The sequence below is a fragment of the Carcharodon carcharias genome, chromosome 30 (genome assembly GCF_017639515.1).
Source record: "Carcharodon carcharias isolate sCarCar2 chromosome 30, sCarCar2.pri, whole genome shotgun sequence".
NCBI lineage: Eukaryota > Metazoa > Chordata > Chondrichthyes > Lamniformes > Lamnidae > Carcharodon > Carcharodon carcharias.
This window is the reverse complement of record NC_054496.1, coordinates 12,184,696-12,205,016: the sequence shown is the minus strand read 5'-3', so window position 1 is coordinate 12,205,016 and position 20,321 is coordinate 12,184,696. Positions and strand designations below refer to the sequence as shown.

Here is a 20,321-nt window from a genome sequence, read left to right as displayed (position 1 = left end):
TATTTCAGAATACACAGTGTAGATACATTTCAATGAGAAAGAAAAATTCCACTGGGAGGGCCCACCATTTGTGGTTAACTAAAAAAGTTAAAGACAGTATCAAACTTAAAGAAAAAGCATATCATTATGCAAAGGTGGCTGGCAGGTCAGATGATTGGAAAGAATATAAAGAACAGCAAAGAATGACAAAAAGATTAATAAGGAAGGAAAAATTAGAGTATGAGAGAAAGCTAGCTTGTAATATAAAGATGGATAGTAAGAGTTTCTAAAGATATTTAAATAAGAAGAGGAATTGATAATGGAAAGTAGGGAGATGGCGGATGAGTTAAACAGGTATTTTGCTTCATTCTTCACTATAGAGGACACAAGTAGCATCCTGGAAATAGCTGTAAATCAAGAAATGGAATGGAGGGAGGAACTTTGGAAAATTACAATCACCAGGGAAGCGAAATTAAGCAAAGTGTTGGGACTGCGGGCTGACAAATCCCCAGGTCCGGATGGACTTCACCCTAAAGTCTTGAAAGAAGTGGCTAGTGAGATAGTTGATGCATTATTTTTAATTTTCCAAAATTCCCTGGATTCATGGAAGGTTGCATTAGATTGGAAAATAACAAATGCAACTCCTTTGTTCAAAAAGTGAGGGAGACAGAAAGTGGGAAATTACAGGCCAGTTAGCATAACATCTATCATAGGGAAAATGTTAGAAGCTATTATTAAAAATGTTATTGCAGGGCACTTTGAAAAATTCAAGGCAATCAGGCAGAGTCAACATGGTTTTGTAAAAGAGAAATCATGTTTAACCAATTTATTGGAGTTCTTTGAAGGTGCTATGGATAAAGAGGAACTGGTGTCTGTACTGTACTTAGATTCCCAGAAGGCATTCGATAAAGTGCCATATCAAAGTTTATTTCAGAAAGTAAAAGCTCATGCTGTAGGGAGTAACATATTGGCATGATAGAAGATTGGCTAGGTAACAGGAAGCAGACAGTTGTTGGCATAAATGAGTCTTTTTCTGGTTGGCAGGAATGTGACAAGTGGTGTGCCACAGGGATCAGTGCTGGGACCTCAACTTTTTTACAATTTATATAAATGACTTGGATGAAGGACCTGAAGGAATGGTGGCTAAACTTGCTGGTGACACAAAGATAGGTAGGAAAGTAAATTGTGAAGAGGGTGTAAAGAGGCTACAAAGTGACATAGATAGGTTAAGTGAGTGGTCAAAGATTTAGCTAATGGAGTATAATGTGGGCAAATGTGAAATCGTTCATTTTGATAGGAAGAATAAAAAAGAAGCTTATTAGCTAACTGGTGAGATATTGCAGAGCTCTGAGATTCTGAGGGTTCTGGGTGTCCTAGTGTATGAATCACTAAAGGGTAGTATTCAGGTAGAGCAGACAATTAGGAAAGCTAATAGAATTTATCATTTATTATGAGGGGAATTGACTACAAAAGTAGAGAGGTTATGCTTCAGTTGTACAGGGCACTGTTAAGATCACATCTGGAGTATTGTAAACAGTATTAGTCTCCTTATTTAAAGAAAGATGTAAATGCATTAGAAGCAGTACAGAGAAGGTTCACTAGGCTAATACCAGGAATAGGTGGGTTGTCTTATGAGAAAAGGCTGGACAGGTTAGGCTTGTATCCACTGGAATTTAGAAGAGTAAGAGTAATTGAAATCTTTAAGATTCTGAGGGGTCTTGACAGGGTTGATGTGGAAAGGATGTTTCCTCTTGTTGGAGAATCTAGAACTAGGGGTCACTGCTTAAAAATAAGGGGTCACTCATATAAGACAGAGATGAGGAGAAATTTTTTCTCTCAGGGCAGTGAGTCTTTGGAACTCTGTTCCTCAAAAGGCGGTGAAAGCAGAGTCTTTGAATATGTTAAATGCAGAACTGGATAGATTCTTGATTAACAAGGGGGTGAAAGGTTATTAGGGGTTGGCAGGAACGTGTATTGAGGCTACATTTAGATCAGCATCAGATCTTATTGAATGGCAGAGCAGGCTCGAGGGGCTGAGTGGCCTACTCCTGCTCCTAATTCATATGTTCGTACTTTAATCTGAATTATTGGTGTGAATTCTCTAATTCCCTCTCCAGCAGACTGCAAGTCTTTGCTTGTACAAGTGATCGATGGAACTTGATACCTGCCTCAGATGAGAAACATAAATCATTTGACAAAAAAAAAAAGATTTGTATCACTTGCTATTAAAGACTATATTTATTCTCAATGTCACTGCAGTTGCTGTTCACAGCCATTTAGGAAGAGAGGATTGATGCATCTTATTATGGTATTTTAACACTGAGAGACATTTTGGTCCTGATATGGGGAGAGTGCACAGATAGGTGATGGGGCTAGGATGGATTGGGGGCAGAGAGAGGCTTGGCAGAAATGGAAGCATAAGACTTCCATGAGGGGATTGGGTGGGAGCAGGTGAACACGCCAGCCCTTCCTGGCCCACAGGAGTATTGTAAAATGCACTTACTTTGTGGAGCATTCAGCTCCCATTTCCCTGTCACTGCCAAGGCTCCCAAACTCTGGGACACCAGAGGAGAAGCAATGGTTACATTTAAATCAGAGCCCCAGTCGGACTCTGTGATTCTGATTTGAATATATTAATAACGTGTCCTCCCACTCCAGGACCCTCGAATGTCAGGAGACCCACTTCCATGAATATGGTGGGAAGTATGTACAAAGTGAGTTGAGAACCTCTTCCCTGTTTTAAGATTTTTTTACACCAACACCCCACCACTCAAACTGCCTCAACCTGCTCATGCCCATAGTAAGGGGGGCTAATAACAAGGCCTTTGATGAAGCTGTGTGACTAACACAACAGAACGTACTAAATTCTGAATGGATATGTCACCCACTCCTGCTCTTGCATGCCTCCTTGTACTCATTATATGATTGCATGTCTTGAGATTGGATTGGCCATTACATTTCTCTTTGAGTGAAGGAAGAGTTGTGCAAAAGGAATGTGAAACTATTGACAGAAAGTCTAACATAGTTTAATTTTTTTAGTGATATAGGCACTTGATTTTGGCATTTGCAAGTGCGGTTAGACCAGGCTTGCTTGACATGGGGTTGTGGAGGATGGGGGGATTAGATGACAGATGAAATGCAGGCGATGGGGGAATCAGCCATCCCACCAGAGAACCCCCCCCCGCCAGTTTATACCTCTGTCAAAATTGACTTTCACCCCTGTGACATCCGTTCTATTCAGGGGATGGCAATTGCCACATTTTCATAATGCCCTCAGCAAGTAGAGAACATGTGCTTCCATAAATGGAGAGAGAAGCACTCAAGCTAAATCTTCCTAACGCATCCACAGCCCCCCACCCAACCCCACCAGCCCACCCTGCTGTTCAAGAGCAGCAATAATTTGTGTTCTATTTCAGAGGCACATGGATTAGAGAATGTGGGGTATAGCTGATAGTTAACATTTACAAAGCGACTAATACAGAAATTCATGAATTTACATCAGTGGGCACTCTACCCAGAATGGGTATGGATCAAAGATGAGCAAATGGATTTAAGGTACAGATTAGTCACAATATGATTGAGTGGCAGAACAAGCTCGAGGGAATGACAGACTGTGCTGAGTGGGGAATGTGCATTGGGTGTGGAGGCGCTCGGAGCTGGTGACAGCCCAACCCATCCTAGCCTCCTGGACAGACACTGGCTGCTGGCATCACTTGAGCCTAAAGGAAGCCACTTGTGATTAAAATTTCCACTTTTATTTTGAATATTATTATGTGTGTCTTTGAAGCACTGAAAACCAGAAACACAGTCAGAATGAAAGAGAGTGGCATATCAATAAGATTTAACTTGCCCAAAACCAATTCTTAATCAGGGCTGACCAAGGAAAGAGTGCCCAGCTCACTCTCTCTCTCCAGCATAGGACCACAAATGTATAAATGGACTTTTCTTTTTGCACAGGACATCTGCTAGCAGCTGAAAAGGCTGGAGCACCTTGAGATTTTTCCCAAAAATATACTTTACTCATAAAATTTATAAAAGTGACTGTTCAAAGTTGGCATTACATAAGATGCAAAACAAATCAGTTTCTTACAATACTGTATGTTACTCTCTACATTTACTATTGAAGTTAATATTTACCACACTCATTAGATGTCAAACATGCAGCTCGAGGGTTTTTTGGCGTTTCCAGCCCCTCAGTGTACTATGGCTGAAGGGCCTTGGACAGACTCCTTTCCCCATTCCGTCTTTGTGGCAGCTGCGCCAAGCTTTAGTGCATCCCTCAGCAAGTAGTCCTGGGCCTGGGAATGTGCCACACTGAGTCATGGACAACTCTTTGCACCGGAATACCAGCAGTTTGGGGCTGACTGAAGAGTTTCCTTCAGAGCTCCTGGTCCTCTGGCTGACTTGAGAAGATTGCTCAGGGACACTGAAGCAGGAATTTCTTGACAGTGGGGGATTTGAACCCCCTGCTTGAAAACCTAACACCTACATTAGAATCACGTGAGCCCCCACAGTAAGCTTTTAACTTCCGAGGCAATTGAATGTCTTTTTAAACAGAGGCCAATTTTGCATGCAATTCTCTCTCTCTAGGCCACTGCGCAGATGGAGGAGAGGCTACAGGAGTTCTTCACAGTCAACGCTCCAGAGAATGTACTCCCCTTGGCTGATGGGGTCCTCAGCTTCATCCACCACCAGATTATCGAGATGTCCAGGGACTGCCTGGATAAGTCACATGAAGGGCTCATCACTTCACGGTACTTCTACGAGCTGCAGGAGAGCCTGGAGAAGCTGCTGCAGGATGTGAGTCAGCCCACATGTTGTAAATTACGTGGGAATGTTATTGGTTAAATGTCTCCCTTCGATGAACAGGTTGCCAAGTGAGAGGCCATTGTTTCGTTAATGTTGCCAATTTCTTGTAGAAGTAGCTCAGGAAAAGTTCTTAAAGATGGGAAATCATTTTTTTAATTTATGCATTCATGGGATGTGTGTGTTCCTGGCTAGGCCAGCATGTATTGCCCTTATTCATTTAAGAGTCAAACGCATTGCTGTTGGTCTGGGGTCACATGTAGGTAAGGACAGCAGATTTGCTTCCCTATAGGACATTAGCGAACCAGATGGGTTTTTAAATGACAATGGTTTCATGGTCATCATCAAATTTCAGCATCTGCCAGGGTGGGATTTGAACCCAAGTCCCCTGGGCATTACCCTGAGACTCTGAGACTCTGGAATACTAGTCCAGTGACAATACCACTATGCCACCTACCTCTTTCTTCTACCTACAATATTCCTTCATCTTGAAAGCATCTGGCTACTAACACACCCCTTTATTCTCTACAGCAGAACCCAAAACAGTTCTGTTCACCAAATATTAGGAAGGATGTGAGGATCTTTGAGAGAGCATAGAGGAAATTTAGCAGAATGCTTCCATGGACAGGGGATTTTTGCTACAAGGCTAGGTTGGAGAAAGTTGGGCTGTTCTCCTTGGAGCAAGGGAGATTGAGAGGAAATTTGATAGAGATTTTATACTCCATCGCCCTTGGATAAAGTAGACAAAGAAAAGCAGTTCCCATCATCTAATATTACAAGAACTAGGGACGCAAATTTAAGGTTTGGACAAGAACTGGAGGAGGGATACGAGGAAGAACCTTTTTACGCAGTTAGTGGTAATGACCTGGACCTCGCTGCCCTCAAGGATGGTGGAAGTGGAGACAATGAATGGTTTCAAGAGGAAAGTGAATGGCCATTTGAGGGAAATAAACAAGCAAGGGCTATGGGCATAGAGGGATTGAGACTGACTGGATTGCTCTTTGTGAGCCAGCATGGACTCAGTGGGACGACTGGCCTCCCTCAGTAGCATAATGACTCTTTGAGGAAAGACAAGATCCAGGGTATTTAACTGAGAGACATTGATGAAGCAAATGTAAACATGCAATTTGACTAAGATGATCACACATTACATAAAGAGCAAAGAAAGGTTTATTTATCACCTTAACCCATTTTTCAAAAATGTCCCAAAGGACAATGAATTACATTGAAGTGAAGTCATTGTTGTCATGTAGGAAAACACAACAGCCATTTAGTTCACAACAATAGCAATGAGATGAATGGCCTGGTGTTTTCAGAGATGATGAGTTGGTGTAGACTTACTTGCCAGGATAATTCCCAGCGCTTCCTTGAATAGTCCCATAAGATATCTAACTTCTGGATCTGTCCTTATACATGAATCACAAAATGTTAGCATGCAAGTACAGCATGTAGGAAGGCAAATGGCCTTTGTTGCAAGGGTGATGGAATATAAAAGTAGGGAAGCCTTGCATTGGCGAGACCACACCTACAGCACTGTTTACAGTTTTGGTCTCCTCATTTAAGGACAAATATACTTGCATTGGAAGCAGGTTCAGAGCAGTTTCAGGAGATTTATTCCTGGGATTAAGGGGTTGTTTTCTGAGGAAAGATTGAGCAGGTTTGGCCAATATTCATTGGAGTTTAGAAGAATGAGAAATGATCTTATTGAAAGAACTGAATTGTAAGATTCTGAAAGGTCTTGACGAAGTAGGTGCTCAGAGGATGTTCCCCCTCTGGGGAATCTAGAACAAGGAGGCACAGTTTAAAAATAAGGGCCCTCCCATTTGAAATGGAGATGAGCAGGAATTTCTTCTCCCAGAGGGTTGTTAGTCTTTGGAATTCTCTTCCACAGAGAACATTGGAGGCTGGATCATTGAATATATTCAAGGCTTGGACAGATTTTTGATTGACAAGGGAGTAAAGGGTTATGGGGGCTGGGGGGGGAATAGAAGGGGGTGGGTGTAGGCATTCAGGAAAGTAGAGTTAAGGCCACAATCAGATCAGCCATGTGGCAGACCAGGCTCAATGAGCCTACTCTTGCTCCTATGATTTTATTCTTGTTTGAAGGGCAGTCTTTGCAAGATTAAGATATTGGCTCCATAACATACTTCACCCTAGATTACGGCTTCAGTTTAGGAGCGAGGCTTGAACTCACAACTTGAGTCAGAAATGGGAGTGCCACCAACTGAGCCAAGCTGACACAATGGCTCTGGTGCTTGTGGAGTGGGATGGTCGAGGTGAGGGAGATCAGGGAGAGATGAACAGTGTGGTTCAGCCATAATCTAATTGAATGACGGAGGAAACCCAAGGGACTGAATAGCCTAGTTCTGTTCCAATGTGGCATTGATAATTGCTCATGCATTTATTTAATAACCATTGAGCATCAGGAAATACATATACAGAATTCTCTGTCATGAAAGTAAATGATAAAGTCCCTGAAAGGCCTTTGTATGTGGAAGGTGCTTGGTCATTTAATTGATAATTATCCTTTTTCATGTTTTGACTAAATTAAAATTAAAAGTATCAATAACTTTGAATATACTGGTGGGGAGACATGTCCATTTCTCCTTTCACCAAGTTCCTTATGTCAGCCATAGTCTACAGCGAGGCATTAGAGTTCGGTCGTCTACATAGTGAGGAGCAACCGAGTCAATAGGCTCAGACCATTCCTGTCATCAAGCCTAAAGCAGCATTGGGTGTGATCATGGAAACAGGATGCAGGGGTTCACGAAAACTTAAAAAAAGCTTTTGAACAAAGACCTACCTAATATTTACAGCACACATCCCTCAAGGTGCCTGTACCTTTAATTCATGCCTCACCTGGTTCACAGAATCTTATTCCATAGAAGAAGGCCAGTCATCCCATCGTGTCTGTGATGGCTCTTTGAAAGAGCTATCCAATGATTTCCACTTACCAATGCCAAAAATACCCTTTTCAAAAAAAACATACTCGGAAGATAATTATCTCTTCCCAAAACTTCAAACAAAATGGTAGACAATTGAATTAGCTTTAAATCCATTTTACTATTTCATTCTATTTGGCTATTTTTTTTTGCCTATCAGTCAATTCTGGGAATGTTATTGGGTGAACTGACTGGAGTGACTTTCCTGGTACCAGGGAGCTGAATTAGCGTCAGTAATTACCAAGTGGTGCGCTTTTGTTCTTTCAGTTGTTTATGTTTGATCACTTCCACCACCCTCGCAGAGACTGAAATGTTATAGTCTATTTTGTTACAAGCAATGTCTCTAACTCCTTCCAGGCACATGAACGGTCCGAGAGTTCAGAGGTCGCTTTTGTGACACAGCTGGTGAAGAAGCTCCTGATCATCATTGCACGGCCGGCGCGGTTACTAGAGTGCCTGGTAAACCATTTTGTTTTGTACAAACCCAATGCAAATGCTCCAGTTCCCAATGATATTATAACCAGTGATTGAAATAAGATCCGCAGACATCACAACAAGGTGAAACCTTTGGCTTTACTCTGGACTAGCTCTACAGATGTTTGCCCACGATCAGGTGAACCATAGCACACCTAAGTCATGTAGCCTACATGTAGATCACATGAAAATCACAAATAGGTTACATGTAAGTCTTCACTTGTAGGTCTTTTAGCTTGATTTTCAATTATAAACACTGAGTGTTGATCCATTTTACCAAGGGCTTTTTCCCAATGCTAGGTGCAGTTAATTCAAGATTAATGTCAACAATTGCATTTATACAATGCCCTCAATGTAGTAAAATGTCTCAAATGAGATAGGAATTGACAGCAAGCAAATGAAGGTGGTCAAAGAGCCTCTCAAAGGAGAAGAAAGAAGTGGAGAGATCTGGGGAGGGATTTCTAGAGCTTATGCCCCAAACTGAAGGCACAGCCGCTAATGGTGAAGCAAAGGAAATTGGGGAAGTGTAAGAGGCCGAGCAAAGGTTTGGACCTTTCTAAATGAGCTGTATGTCCAGAGTCTTTACCTTTTGATTTGATGAGGTAAAAATGTCTTTAAATTTAAGGGAATAAGAGCGTCTTGCTTGCTCTAATGTTATGGCCTTTCTCTGGATTTTAGTGAGTATATGGAATGGGGAAATTTCAATTCTCATGATCTTGCTTGTTTCTAAAATCATCAAAACTAAGTCTATACTCTCCCCCTCCTCTATCAACAAAACAAATGATGCAGGCCACATGTGCTTGCTAGATCATTTGGAGGGAGAGGAAGTGATTACGCTTGGGGCAGGTGGATAGCAATGAAACATTGTCCACACTATACCTCAGCCTTACCGCTGATATTCAGCTGGGACACATAGCCCTGGATGCTGGTCCATATTCCTTCCAAGAGAATGAAATTGAGCAACTGGAGTGAGTAGGATGGTTTGTGTTTGAGAGTGCATCCTACACAGAACCTTGCACAACTAAACACCAGTTCTAACTGTGATAGCTGATGCTTATTAGAATGGTAGGGTGATAAAGGACAGAAGGAGGCATTCAGCCCATCGTGCCTGTGCTGGTTCTTTGAAAGCGACTTAGTTCCATTCCCCCTGCCCTTTCCCCATAGATCTGCAAAATGCTTTCAAAATGCTAGGGTGGAATTTGAAACCTGTGTTCTGGATTATTAAGCAGTACAGCACTGATTTACATTCAGCTCACTTGTTTAATTTAATAATGGGGGCAGAGAGCTTTCAGTGCTGAAAGAACCCATCCGTTTCCATAACCTGTGGGTTACCTTGAACTCATTCAGTTAATTAGAATCTGACATGGGCAAGTGAGTTTCAAGCTCCCCCAGCCCACCTCCTTTTTCCCTCCCCCTTTCCCAGTATTGAGTTTCAAAACACAGCTAGCTTGGGACTCAGCAATCCATTAAACAATAATCCTGACCTGACCTAATCACTGTATTCATAACGTACTCGTTCACGCATGATCTCACAGCTGGGGCATGAGTGTGGGTACAAGCTCATTGCTGCCAATCTAGTGCTGGGGAATACTTTCAATAGGAATGAATGACTGCATTGCCCTGCTCCAAAGGACTCATCTGTGTTTTAGGTTATTAACTTCAAGGTACAGTTGACCTAACAATCTCCTGTTTCTTCCAGCTCCCCCAACACAGAAAGTCACCTTGATCTTGAGTTGGACACATCAGTATGTTAGAACGTTTTTGTGAAGAAGCAATTGGTTAAATAACGCTGGGGTTTTGCATACCCAAGCATAAAGTTCATATGTAGAGCAAATGACAGCCCTAATTCACTCTCGGCTTATTGGCATCACTCACAGGAGCCTCAAGGATGTTGATGGAGATGTCGCTTGGGGGAAACTGGGAAATGTTTCTTTCAGGTTTGGGGCTGAATTGTGTTGTTATTCTGAAAGCAGCCTTTATACCTAATCTGATGGATACTGGCTGTTTGCAGTAGGAAATCTTCCATTCATCATCATTTAACCTGCACTTATATAGTGCCTTTACCTTGGTGAAACATCCCACATCAAGTCACATGAGGAGGTATTAAGCTAAGTGCCGTTAGGTTAGGCAAAGGGGTAGGTTTTAAGGATCATCTTAAAGGAGGAGAGTGAGATAAAGAGGTTTATGGAGGGAATTCCAGAGCTCAGGGCCCAGGCAGTTGAATGCATGGCCATCTGACATCTCAAAGCATCTTATAGCTAATGAAATACTCACTGTTGTAGTGTAGGAAACACAGCAGTTAATTTCCACTCTGCAAACTTCCACAAACAGCAATGTGATAATGATCAGTTAATCTGTTTTTTGTGATGTTGATTGAGGGATACATATTGGCCAGGACACCAGGGATAACTCCCATGCTTACCTTTGAGATAGTGTCATGGGATCTTTTACATCCAATCAAGCAGACAGATGGGGCCTCAGTTTAACATTTCATCCAAAAGACAGTGCAGCACTTCCTCAGAACTGCACTGGAGTGTCAGCATAGATTTTTTGAGCTCTAGTCCTGTAGTGGGACTTGAACCCAGAACCTTGTGATTCAGCAAAAAAGTAAAGGCCACTTATATGCATAAATGGCACAGCTCCAAGGAAGTTCATGGTTTAACTGATTTTGAAGAACTCATCAAGTCACCAGTGCTGCATTAAACCCACTCAAAGACATTCCTTATTTCCTTCCCACTTCATTTAGGAGTTCAATCCAGAGGAATTTTACCATCTACTGGAAGCAGCTGAAGACCACGCGAAGGAGGGCCATGGGGTTAAAATTGACATCCCGCGTTACATCATCAGCCAACTGGGACTCACCCGCGACCCCCTGGAAGGTAAGGGCACTTCGTTTTTGATTTTACCCTCGATTGTGTTGTGCAGGTTAAATATTGAGCACTGTTCAATGTTACCAACCTTCAGCACTTCCAAATCAGGAAATAATCAAGAGAAAATGTACATTTATCTCTCAAGAGGAATCCTAAAAGGGCTTACTAATTGTGTTTAAATGTAAGCAGAAGGTAAGCATTTACAGGTTTCACTTGAGTAGATATAAAGAGATATTTATTGAAACTGTGGTGTGGTTGTGTTAGGAGGTGTATGCTTGTAATGCATAACTCTGTAAATAAATTTAAGAGTGAGTAAAGATTGGCTGCAGTACTACCCTTCATCAACTGGCTGTTGGGAGATGAACATCTCATTGGGAGATATTGTTCTTTTTAAGTCTAAGCATCATTGACAGAGGGGCTTTGATAGACTAGAGCCGGGGAAACTATTTTCATTGGCAAAAGGGCCAGGAGCCAGAGAACACAGATTTTAAATAATTTGCAAAAGAACCAGATGAGAGATATTTGTGCACAGTGAGTTGTTGTAGTCAGGAATGTGTGCCTGAGAGAGCGGTGGAAGCAGATTCAACAGTAACTTTCAAAAGGAAATTGAATAAATACTTGGAAGAGGAAAACCAGTGGGGCTCTCGGGAAGGGAAAGTGAAGTGGGATGAATTGGATAGCGGGTCAAATGGCCTCCTTCTGTGCTGCATGTTTATCTCTGCCTCTCACTGGGGCACAATTCCACTGAAACCAGTGGCCCTTCATCACGTATGAGCCCGTACACTGGAGCACAGAAAGTCCAAGACTGTTGTGACGAGGTGGATCCTTGCTAGATGTGAATGCAGGGCACACAGTTGGCCTTCATGTTGTGGTCACATCTTCAATGTTGTGCTTGTGACAATTGAGGCCCCAGGCCAGTGCAATTGGCAAACTATTCAACTGCAGGAGGCTTCATAACTAAGACCTGTCCAATTCTCAACGGACACTCGGAAAAGCGCAATTACCTGCAGTAATCACTAAAATGCAGCCAAGAGTGAGAGACCTGACATTTATTCCTTTCCCTACTTGGGAGAATCCAAGCCCATTGTACTGGCCCCATTAATCCATGGTGAGGGCAGCTAACCTGCCACAGAGCAGGCTTTCCAGTCTGTATATTCCAGCACTGCAATGGGAGATGCATTTTTTCACTGAGCTTCCAGGGGTAGATAACTTTTAGTTTGCTGTCTCCATCTGTAGGTGAGACATAATTGGAAGGCCTCGTGTTGTTGAGGTATAAATGTGAGTTGGTCCTTTGTTCTGCTAGGGGTCTGGACTGGTAACATCATTTACAATCGCCACTATGCCATGTAGTAGGTGGTGAGACGTGAGCCACAGGATTCTCTGGTATGAGGGAGTGAATTCAGAGAGTACAGTGCCCCTCTGTGATTACTGGCCCCTTGAGGAGATGCGCCTTGTTACGCACCAAGCGCAAAACCCCATCCTTTCATGCACACGTTGTCCTCTCATGCATGCACTGCCCTCGCACCCATGCACTGCCCTCTTGTGCGCACACTTTCCTCTTGTCCTCGCCCTGCCCTCTCGTGCTTCGATGCAAAATCAGGCTTCTTAAACAGGCCAGATTAAACGTGGCAGCCTAAAGCTTAAACATGGCTTCCTGCCGGCCACTTAGATCATCTTGACAAAGTTTTGCAAGTGGTTTGCAAAAGAACCCCATGACAGGGTAACAGAGTTGGGTGGGAGGAATGGGAAAGGAAGGACAAAAATAACTATAAACATTAGAAGACTTCATTTTAAAGTTAACCACAGCAAAGAATTAATCAAATTGGCCTTATCTGATTTGGATGTCAATTGGGCTCTAATCACTAGCTTGATGGTACATTCTAAACAATCAACTCAAACTTTAGAGAGCCAAATGTTATCCTAAAGCAACAGTGCTATAGATTAACATAGTCTCATGACACAGGTGAGGTGATTGGACATGAGGCCGCAATCTGATTAATGCACACAATTGTCACCTTGCGTATTGAGACAGTTTCCCATAGCCATATTCTATTCCAGTATCCAGCTGTCAGTCGTCGCACACCACAGCTGAAGTAACAAAAACAGAAAACGTTGGAACAACTCAGCAGGTCTGACAGCATCTGTGGCGAGGAAACAAAAAGAGTTAACGTTTCGAGTCCATATGACTTCTTCAGAGCTAAAGAGAAGTGAAGATGCGATTAAATTTATACTGTCTAAAGGAAGGGGGAGGGGGGGAGGTGTGCGGTGGGGCAGGTGAAGCTGGATAAAAGGTCAGCGATAGGTGGAGGCAAAGGAGAGATTGACAAAGATGTCATGGACAAAAGGACAAAGGGGTGTTAATGGTAGCGATACTGGCTAAAGGAGGTGCTGATGGTGGCATTACCGTCAGAAAGCAGAATGTGATAATAGCAGGACAAGGGTAAGCACTCTGGAAAGAACAACATGAACAAGTGACAGATGGCCCTGTGAGGGTGGGGTTGGGGGAGGGGGACAGTGGTGGGAAAAAAGATTGAAAATAGGATAAGAGGTGGGGATAAAACAATGAATAAAAATGAAAATAAATAAAAATAAAAATAAGTGGATAAAAAATAAAAATGAAAATGAATATTGAAAAAAGGGGATAAAAAGGGGGTGAGGATGGAGGAGAGAGTTCATGGTCTGAAGTTGTTGAACTTAATGTTAAGTCCGGAAGGCTGTAAAGTGCCTGGTCGGAAGATGAGGTGCTGTTCCTCCACTTTGCGTTGGGCTTCACTGGAACAATGCAGCAGGCCAAGGACGGACATGTGGGCATGAGAGCAGGGTGGGGTGTTGAAATAGCAAGCAACAGGAAGGCCTGGGTCATGTTTGCGGACAGACTGAAGGTGTTCCTCAAAGCGGTCACCCAGTCTGCGTTTGATCTCTCCAATGTAGAGGAGACCACATTGGGAGCAGCGAATGCAGTAGACCAAATTGAAGGAGGTGCAAATGAAATGCTGCTTCAACTGAAAGGAGTGTTTGGGCCCTTGGATGGTGAGGAGGTAAAGGGGTAGGTGTTGCACCTTCTGCGATTGCATAAGAAGGTGCCGTGGAAGGGAAATAAGGTGTTGGGGGTGATGGAGGAGTGGACTAGAGGCAGAGAAAGAAGCATAGAGACAGCAAGGGAGAGGGAAGGAATACAATACACAACGAAAGACAGAGAGAGACAAAGCACCTCACATACAATCAGTTCAACAACTTTGCAATTACGATAACATTCCCAGAGGGAATGGTCCCTATGGAGTGCCAACAGTGGTGGGGGGGTGGTGGTGGTGAAGGGAAAATGTGTTTGGTGGTGGCATCATGCTGAAGTTGGCAGAAATGGCAGAGGAAATAACGTTGAAATAACAGCTGAAATAACATTGTGTTAGGAAATAAGGTTTTTAATGTCTGGCCTGTTTAAGAGGCCTGTTAAAACTGAAATGCTACATTACTTATTCTGCATTCTTGCAAGCAGAAATGGCCCATCTGGACACCTACGACAGTCCAAGCCTCAATGCCCAAGAACTGGTCGACTTGATAGATGTGAGTCACTTCAGCTAGAATTATATTTGTGTTTCTTTTTCTATGTTTGTCTTTAATCTTTGAAAGGGTTCTTCTCTTGCTTCCTCCTTCAACTCTCTGAGCTGAGATGTACAACTCTATGTTGTCAATGTGTGATGTGGTCAGATGGTTCATGTTCAGCAGGTCTGGCAACATCTGTGGAGAGAGAAAGAAAGTTAACAGTTCAGGTCGATGGCCTTTCATCAGTTCTGACGTAAGGTCATCAACTTGAAACGTTAACTCTGTTTTTCTCTCCACAGATGTGGCCAGACCTTTTTGAGTATTTCTATCATTTTCTGTTTTTATTTCAGATTTCCAAAGTCCGCAGGATTTGGCTTTCATGTTTGGATTAAATTCCAGAGTTCATGGTAATTCATGGAGGCTTCGCCCCCATGCTTGCAAAGTGGTGCCCTTCAAGTTATCTATAACCAAATGTCTCTCTAATGGAGAGAGATGACTATGGTCCGTTGTGGACTATGTCTAATTACCTAAAAAAGTTCAGAGTTGAGTGCCTTAAGAATGTATATATGGTCCATCTGTTAACCTTAGCAAAACTTTACATGTGTCATTGGCGGACTTGAGTCTTAGGTGACCTTGACCTTCGGGCTGCTTGATTACATGGCTGTGAGATATTTGTCATAACTGCCATGTTGTTGAACTGATTGTATGTGAGGTGCTTTGTCTCTCTCTGTCTTTTGTTGTGTATGTATTCCTTCCCTCTCCCTTGCTGTCTCTATACTTCTTTCTCTGCCTCTCTCTTTCTCTACCACTGTCTTAGAAAGTCTCCTTCTCACCTCCACTCCTTGCGCACAAATATACCCCAGACCATGCTGGATGAAAGACTGTTTAAAGCCTGGACAGTCTCAACTCATTTTCCAGCTGAAGAGAGACCATAGCTGAAAGCAGCTGTCTGTTCAGTGCAGTGACAAGGGTGGCTGATGCTGTAAATGGAAATGTCACACAAATGTAATAGAAATGCACTTTTAGATTCATTGTGAAAGGATTTGAGTCAGTCTGGAGGGACGGTGATGATGAACTTGTCCAGGGGGCACCTGATACATAGAGGAAAACTGCTTTACACCCAGGAATGTTAATCAGTCTTCAGTATAGATTTTAAATTTTAACAAGTATAATTTTTCTTAATGCTGGCTGCACATTTTCCCTTTCCATCAGACTCCTAGATTAGAGTACGTGAACAGAATGGCTTTGTTTTAATTCACTGCTGAAGATAAGCTAGGATTCAGGTGGTCATATATCATGCAGCTAGTTACAGAGTAGGGGTGAGGAAGGCCGGTCACACACTCAGAATACTGCTCCACCCCTGATGTTACACAGTGAATTACAGAGTAAGACTGATGCTATGTCTCTGTCACCTCCACATTTGGTAATTCCAATGCTCTCCTAGGCAGCTTCCCACCCTAAAGTCTCCCTAAACTTTAACTGATCCAAAACCCTGCTGCTTGTATTCTATCCTGATTCAAGTCCTGCTCGACTGTCAGTGCCCTGCATCAGCTCCCAATTAACATCTCAGTTTGAAAGTTCTCAGTATCATGTTTAAATCTCTGTATGTCCTTTGCTCCTGCTCTACAAATTAGCTCATTCCTAAGTCTGGCCCCTGGTGTATTTCCCCCTCCCTCACTCTCCCTTCACCCCACCATCAGTGGCTGCGCCTTCAGCTGTCTCAGCTCCTCGACCTCTCCACTTTGCCCCCCTTCTTCCTTAAAGCCTACCTGTTTCAGCAAGGTCTCTCCTCTTCCTTTGGCCTGATGTCAAATATTGTGATTACGGCTCTATGAAGCACATATAAATGCAAGTTGTTGTTGGAAATTCCACTCTAACTGACATGTTTGGTTTGGCCCAGGACCGTGGAACTTCTGGTAAGCCCACAAAGGCACCATCTGAAGAAGACTTTGACACCATTAAACTAATAAGCAATGGGGCATACGGGTGAGTGGGAATGTGGATACTTTATTCATTTGAAAGGTGTGGATGTTGCTTTATTATAGTTAACTTCTTGAGAAAGATCTTATAATTGGGTAAGAAATAAATGATTATAGAGGTTGGGTGATGGGAGTACGGTTGCCAACTCTAGTTGCCATATTCCTGGACACCTTCCCATCTCCAATATTTTTATTATGAGATAAACAAAAAATGTTTAATCAAGACAATACACAATAGTTTCACCACCTAGAAAATTTCTCCCAGATTTGCTTGCAGCAAATTCCAGATTAATTTGAAATCCTAGAGACCCTGGAGGGTTGGTAACTCTGTATTGAGTTGGAATCTCTTTTTAGACAGATGGGAGGATGAAGCACAGCAGTGTATCTGCATGCTGCTCTTTTACATATGGGACTTGGTTTTTGTGGAGTTGGAACAGATGGTACAAGAGTCTTCACTTTAATGATTTGAGGATTATACTTTGTATTATGAGTGGATAGCTTCCAAAGTTATTCCGGAAAGGAATGGGAATACTGTATGCAAGGATTCAACAATCCGTTGCCAAGTCTAGCTCAAGCTGGGTGATTAAGTTGCAGACTGCGAGATCAATGAGAATTGATCAACAATCAGGATCACTGTGAACTTTTGTAGACACCATAGGAAAAGCAGGAGGCCATTCAGCACCCCCAGGCCAGACCTGCTATTCAATCAGATCATAGCTAATTTGTGCCTCAACTCCATTTGTCCACCTTTGTTCCATATCCCTTGATAACAGTACCTGACAAAAATCTATTGATCGCAGCCTTGGAAATGTCAATTGACCCCCCAGCATCCACAGACTTTAGTGGAGAGCCAGTTCCAAATTTCCGCTACATGTGTAGAAAAGTGCTTCCTGATTTCACTCCTAAATGGACTAGTGGCAGTGTACTCTGCATTTGGATGAACCAGTTCTTTGGCTGATATGAGTGGACAGCATATGGGCACTGGCAGAAACAAGTTATGAAGTCATTATGGCACTGAAAGAGGTCATTAGGCCCTTTGAAGCCATGCTGGTTCTCTGTAACCTAATCAGTCCCGTCCCTTGCTTTATCCCCATAGCCCTTGCAAGTTTATTTCCCTCAAGTGCTATCCAATTTCGGTTTGAAATCATTGACCCTTTCCACTTCCATCACCATCATAGGCAGCGAGTTTAGGGTCATTATCACTCACTGTGTCAAGTAGTTCTTCCTCACTTTCCTCCCTGCATCTCCTCTGCAAACTTTAAATCTGTGTCCCTAACCCTTGTACCATCAGCTAATGGGAACACCTTTTCTTTGCTTACCTTATCTAAATTTGTCATAATCCTGTACACCTCTATCAAATCTCCCCTCAATCTTCTCTGCTCCAAGGAGAACAACCCCACCTTCCACAACGTAACCTTGTAGCTAAAATCCCTCATCCCTGGAACCATTCTTGTAATTCCCCTCTGCACCCTCTCAATGACCCTCACATCCTTCTAAAGCTGGGTGCAATAGGCTAATCGTAGCCTAGCAACAGTTTTATAAAGGTTCAGGCCCCGCTTTCGCACTCAATACCTCTATTTACGAAACCCAAGATCCCATATACTTCGCTAACTACTCCTGCAAAATGTGACATATCGGTGCACATGAACCCTGAGGTCCCTCTGTCCCTGCACACTTTTGAGAACTGTGCCACTAATTTAATTTAATAACACTTCAATTTATGCTTATGCAAACCTAAAAAAATTGACTCCCAGTAGAAACTATTAAAGTGAATGGGTGCTTGTTTTGTTCCAGTGCTGTTTACTTGGTGAGGCACAGAGAGACAAGGCAGCGATTTGCCATGAAGAAGATAAACAAACAGAACCTGATTCTCCGAAACCAGATTCAGCAGGCGTTTGTGGAGCGTGACATCCTCACCTTTGCAGAGAATCCATTCGTTGTCAGTATGTTCTGCTCCTTTGAGACCAGGCGACATCTCTGCATGGTAATGGAGTATGTCGAAGGTGAGTTACTACAGTGCCAACCCACCATCGCATCCCCTAAAGGGGGAGAACGTGCACGGAAATATATTTTGAATGACTGTAATTATAATAAGTAGGTAAATACTCCTCATGGGAGTGGGTGGAAGTGAGGACTTTACACATAAGTGAACCTGGAATCACTTAAAAGGCACTTGGCCACTGTGGTGGGGGAGGGGCTATAGTTTTTTTTGGGTGCATTAACTAAGATGAGTTGAATATCCTTATCACCTGGGGACCTTCTAAACAAATGGATCCATGTATGGCTTGCCTTCCAGGTTCAAACACTGACCATGCAGTTGGAATCGGGTCCCAGTCCCATCTAGGCAAATATCTAAACATGAAGTGCACCAACCCTAATCAGTCACACAGCAGAAGTTTCTGGCACCTCCCACTGGCCGGATTTTCCGGTCCCGCCAAAATCAATGGACTTTTGAAGGGCTCTGCCACGTTTTACAGCCCAGTGCCAGCTGCGACAGGGCCATAAAATTCCTCCCACAGTGTAAAGATGGCGACAGCACACAATGATGTCCTGATTTGTGCTTGGTGCTTTCAGTCAAACATAAGTGCAATCCTACTTTGGAAATATTTCAAAGAGCAGGGGAGTTCTCCCTATCGTCCTGGTCAAAATTTAATTTGCTCAAGCAACATCACCTTAAAAAGAAAACAGATTACATTATCATTATCACATTGCCATTTTTGGAAGCTCGCTGTGTGAAAATTGGATGCCGAGTTTCCTTTGTCACATCATTGTCACATCAAAGCGCTTTAGGACATCCAGAGGTTATGAACAGGGCCAAATAAATGTCGTCTCTTTTATCATCGATCCAGTTGCATTTCAGAACATAAATTAATTGTGCAATCGCTGAAAAATACTGTTTCAGTTCCTTGTAGTTGGAATTAACAAGCTGGTTACAGAACCTGCTGTGCACAAGAAAATTGAAGACTTAGGCTGGGATTTTCCAGCCCCACCCACCGCTGGGATCTTCCAGTCCCTCTGAAAGCCAGTGGACTTTTGGCTGGCCCGCAGCCTCCCCCATGGTGGTGGGGCCAGAAAATCCCGGCCTTAGTTACTGATAGCTGCCACGATCCAAAAAATAATTATTTGTTGGTTTAGTGACCAATTTCCATCACTTGCTGCTACTAATTGAGGCCTGGAATGGAGGCTGACAGAGGTCCAAAGACACCGGCGCAGGCAGATGTGCAAATTTCCTGATACCATTCCTGCCGTTGACCATTTTGAGGGAGGTGGGTTCAGGGTCTGGCAAGACTGCAAGAGCTAATTAGGCTCAGTAAGAGGCTTGTTAACGATAGCTAAAGGAGGCCAAGTGGGGTTTTCCAGTCAGCTTCCAGTTTCCTGACATGACCGGGGCACCCAGCAGCAGGCCAGGTTGCCAGGAAGACCCCCACTGGCCCTCCCCACTTGCCTAGGGTGCCGTTACTGGCTGTTGTCCTTGGACTTTTCTCCCTAACTCTTTCACCTTCTTCACCCAACAATATAGCCTGGCTGCTTTTCATGTGTTTTTAATTTAAAGCTTTTAAAAAAAATTGGTGAGAGGGCATGTCCATGTTGAAGCACCCTCTCAGTTACTCATCCTCGAGCTGGAAGGCCTCTGATTGACCCTCCTGCTTCGAGAGTCTGCTTTCCACTCTTAATCGGACAGGGAACCTGTCTCCATGCCAATTAAAGGGGCATCCTAGTCTACATCCCAA

At 43.1% G+C, this 20,321-nt stretch overlaps 1 protein-coding gene across 1 annotated transcript in view; it reads left to right on the top strand.

Moving 5' to 3' along the window:
* The window catches only part of LOC121271166 (microtubule-associated serine/threonine-protein kinase 1-like), a 104,372-nt gene that overhangs the window by 42,681 nt on the left and 41,370 nt on the right, over positions 1-20,321 (top strand). The window contains exons 7-12 of the mRNA XM_041176927.1: positions 4,570-4,779; positions 8,085-8,186; positions 10,948-11,080; positions 14,565-14,632; positions 16,512-16,597; positions 18,385-18,593. Coding sequence (XP_041032861.1) covers positions 4,570-4,779; positions 8,085-8,186; positions 10,948-11,080; positions 14,565-14,632; positions 16,512-16,597; positions 18,385-18,593 — 808 coding nt within the window. The remainder of the gene's footprint in view (positions 1-4,569; positions 4,780-8,084; positions 8,187-10,947; positions 11,081-14,564; positions 14,633-16,511; positions 16,598-18,384; positions 18,594-20,321) is intronic.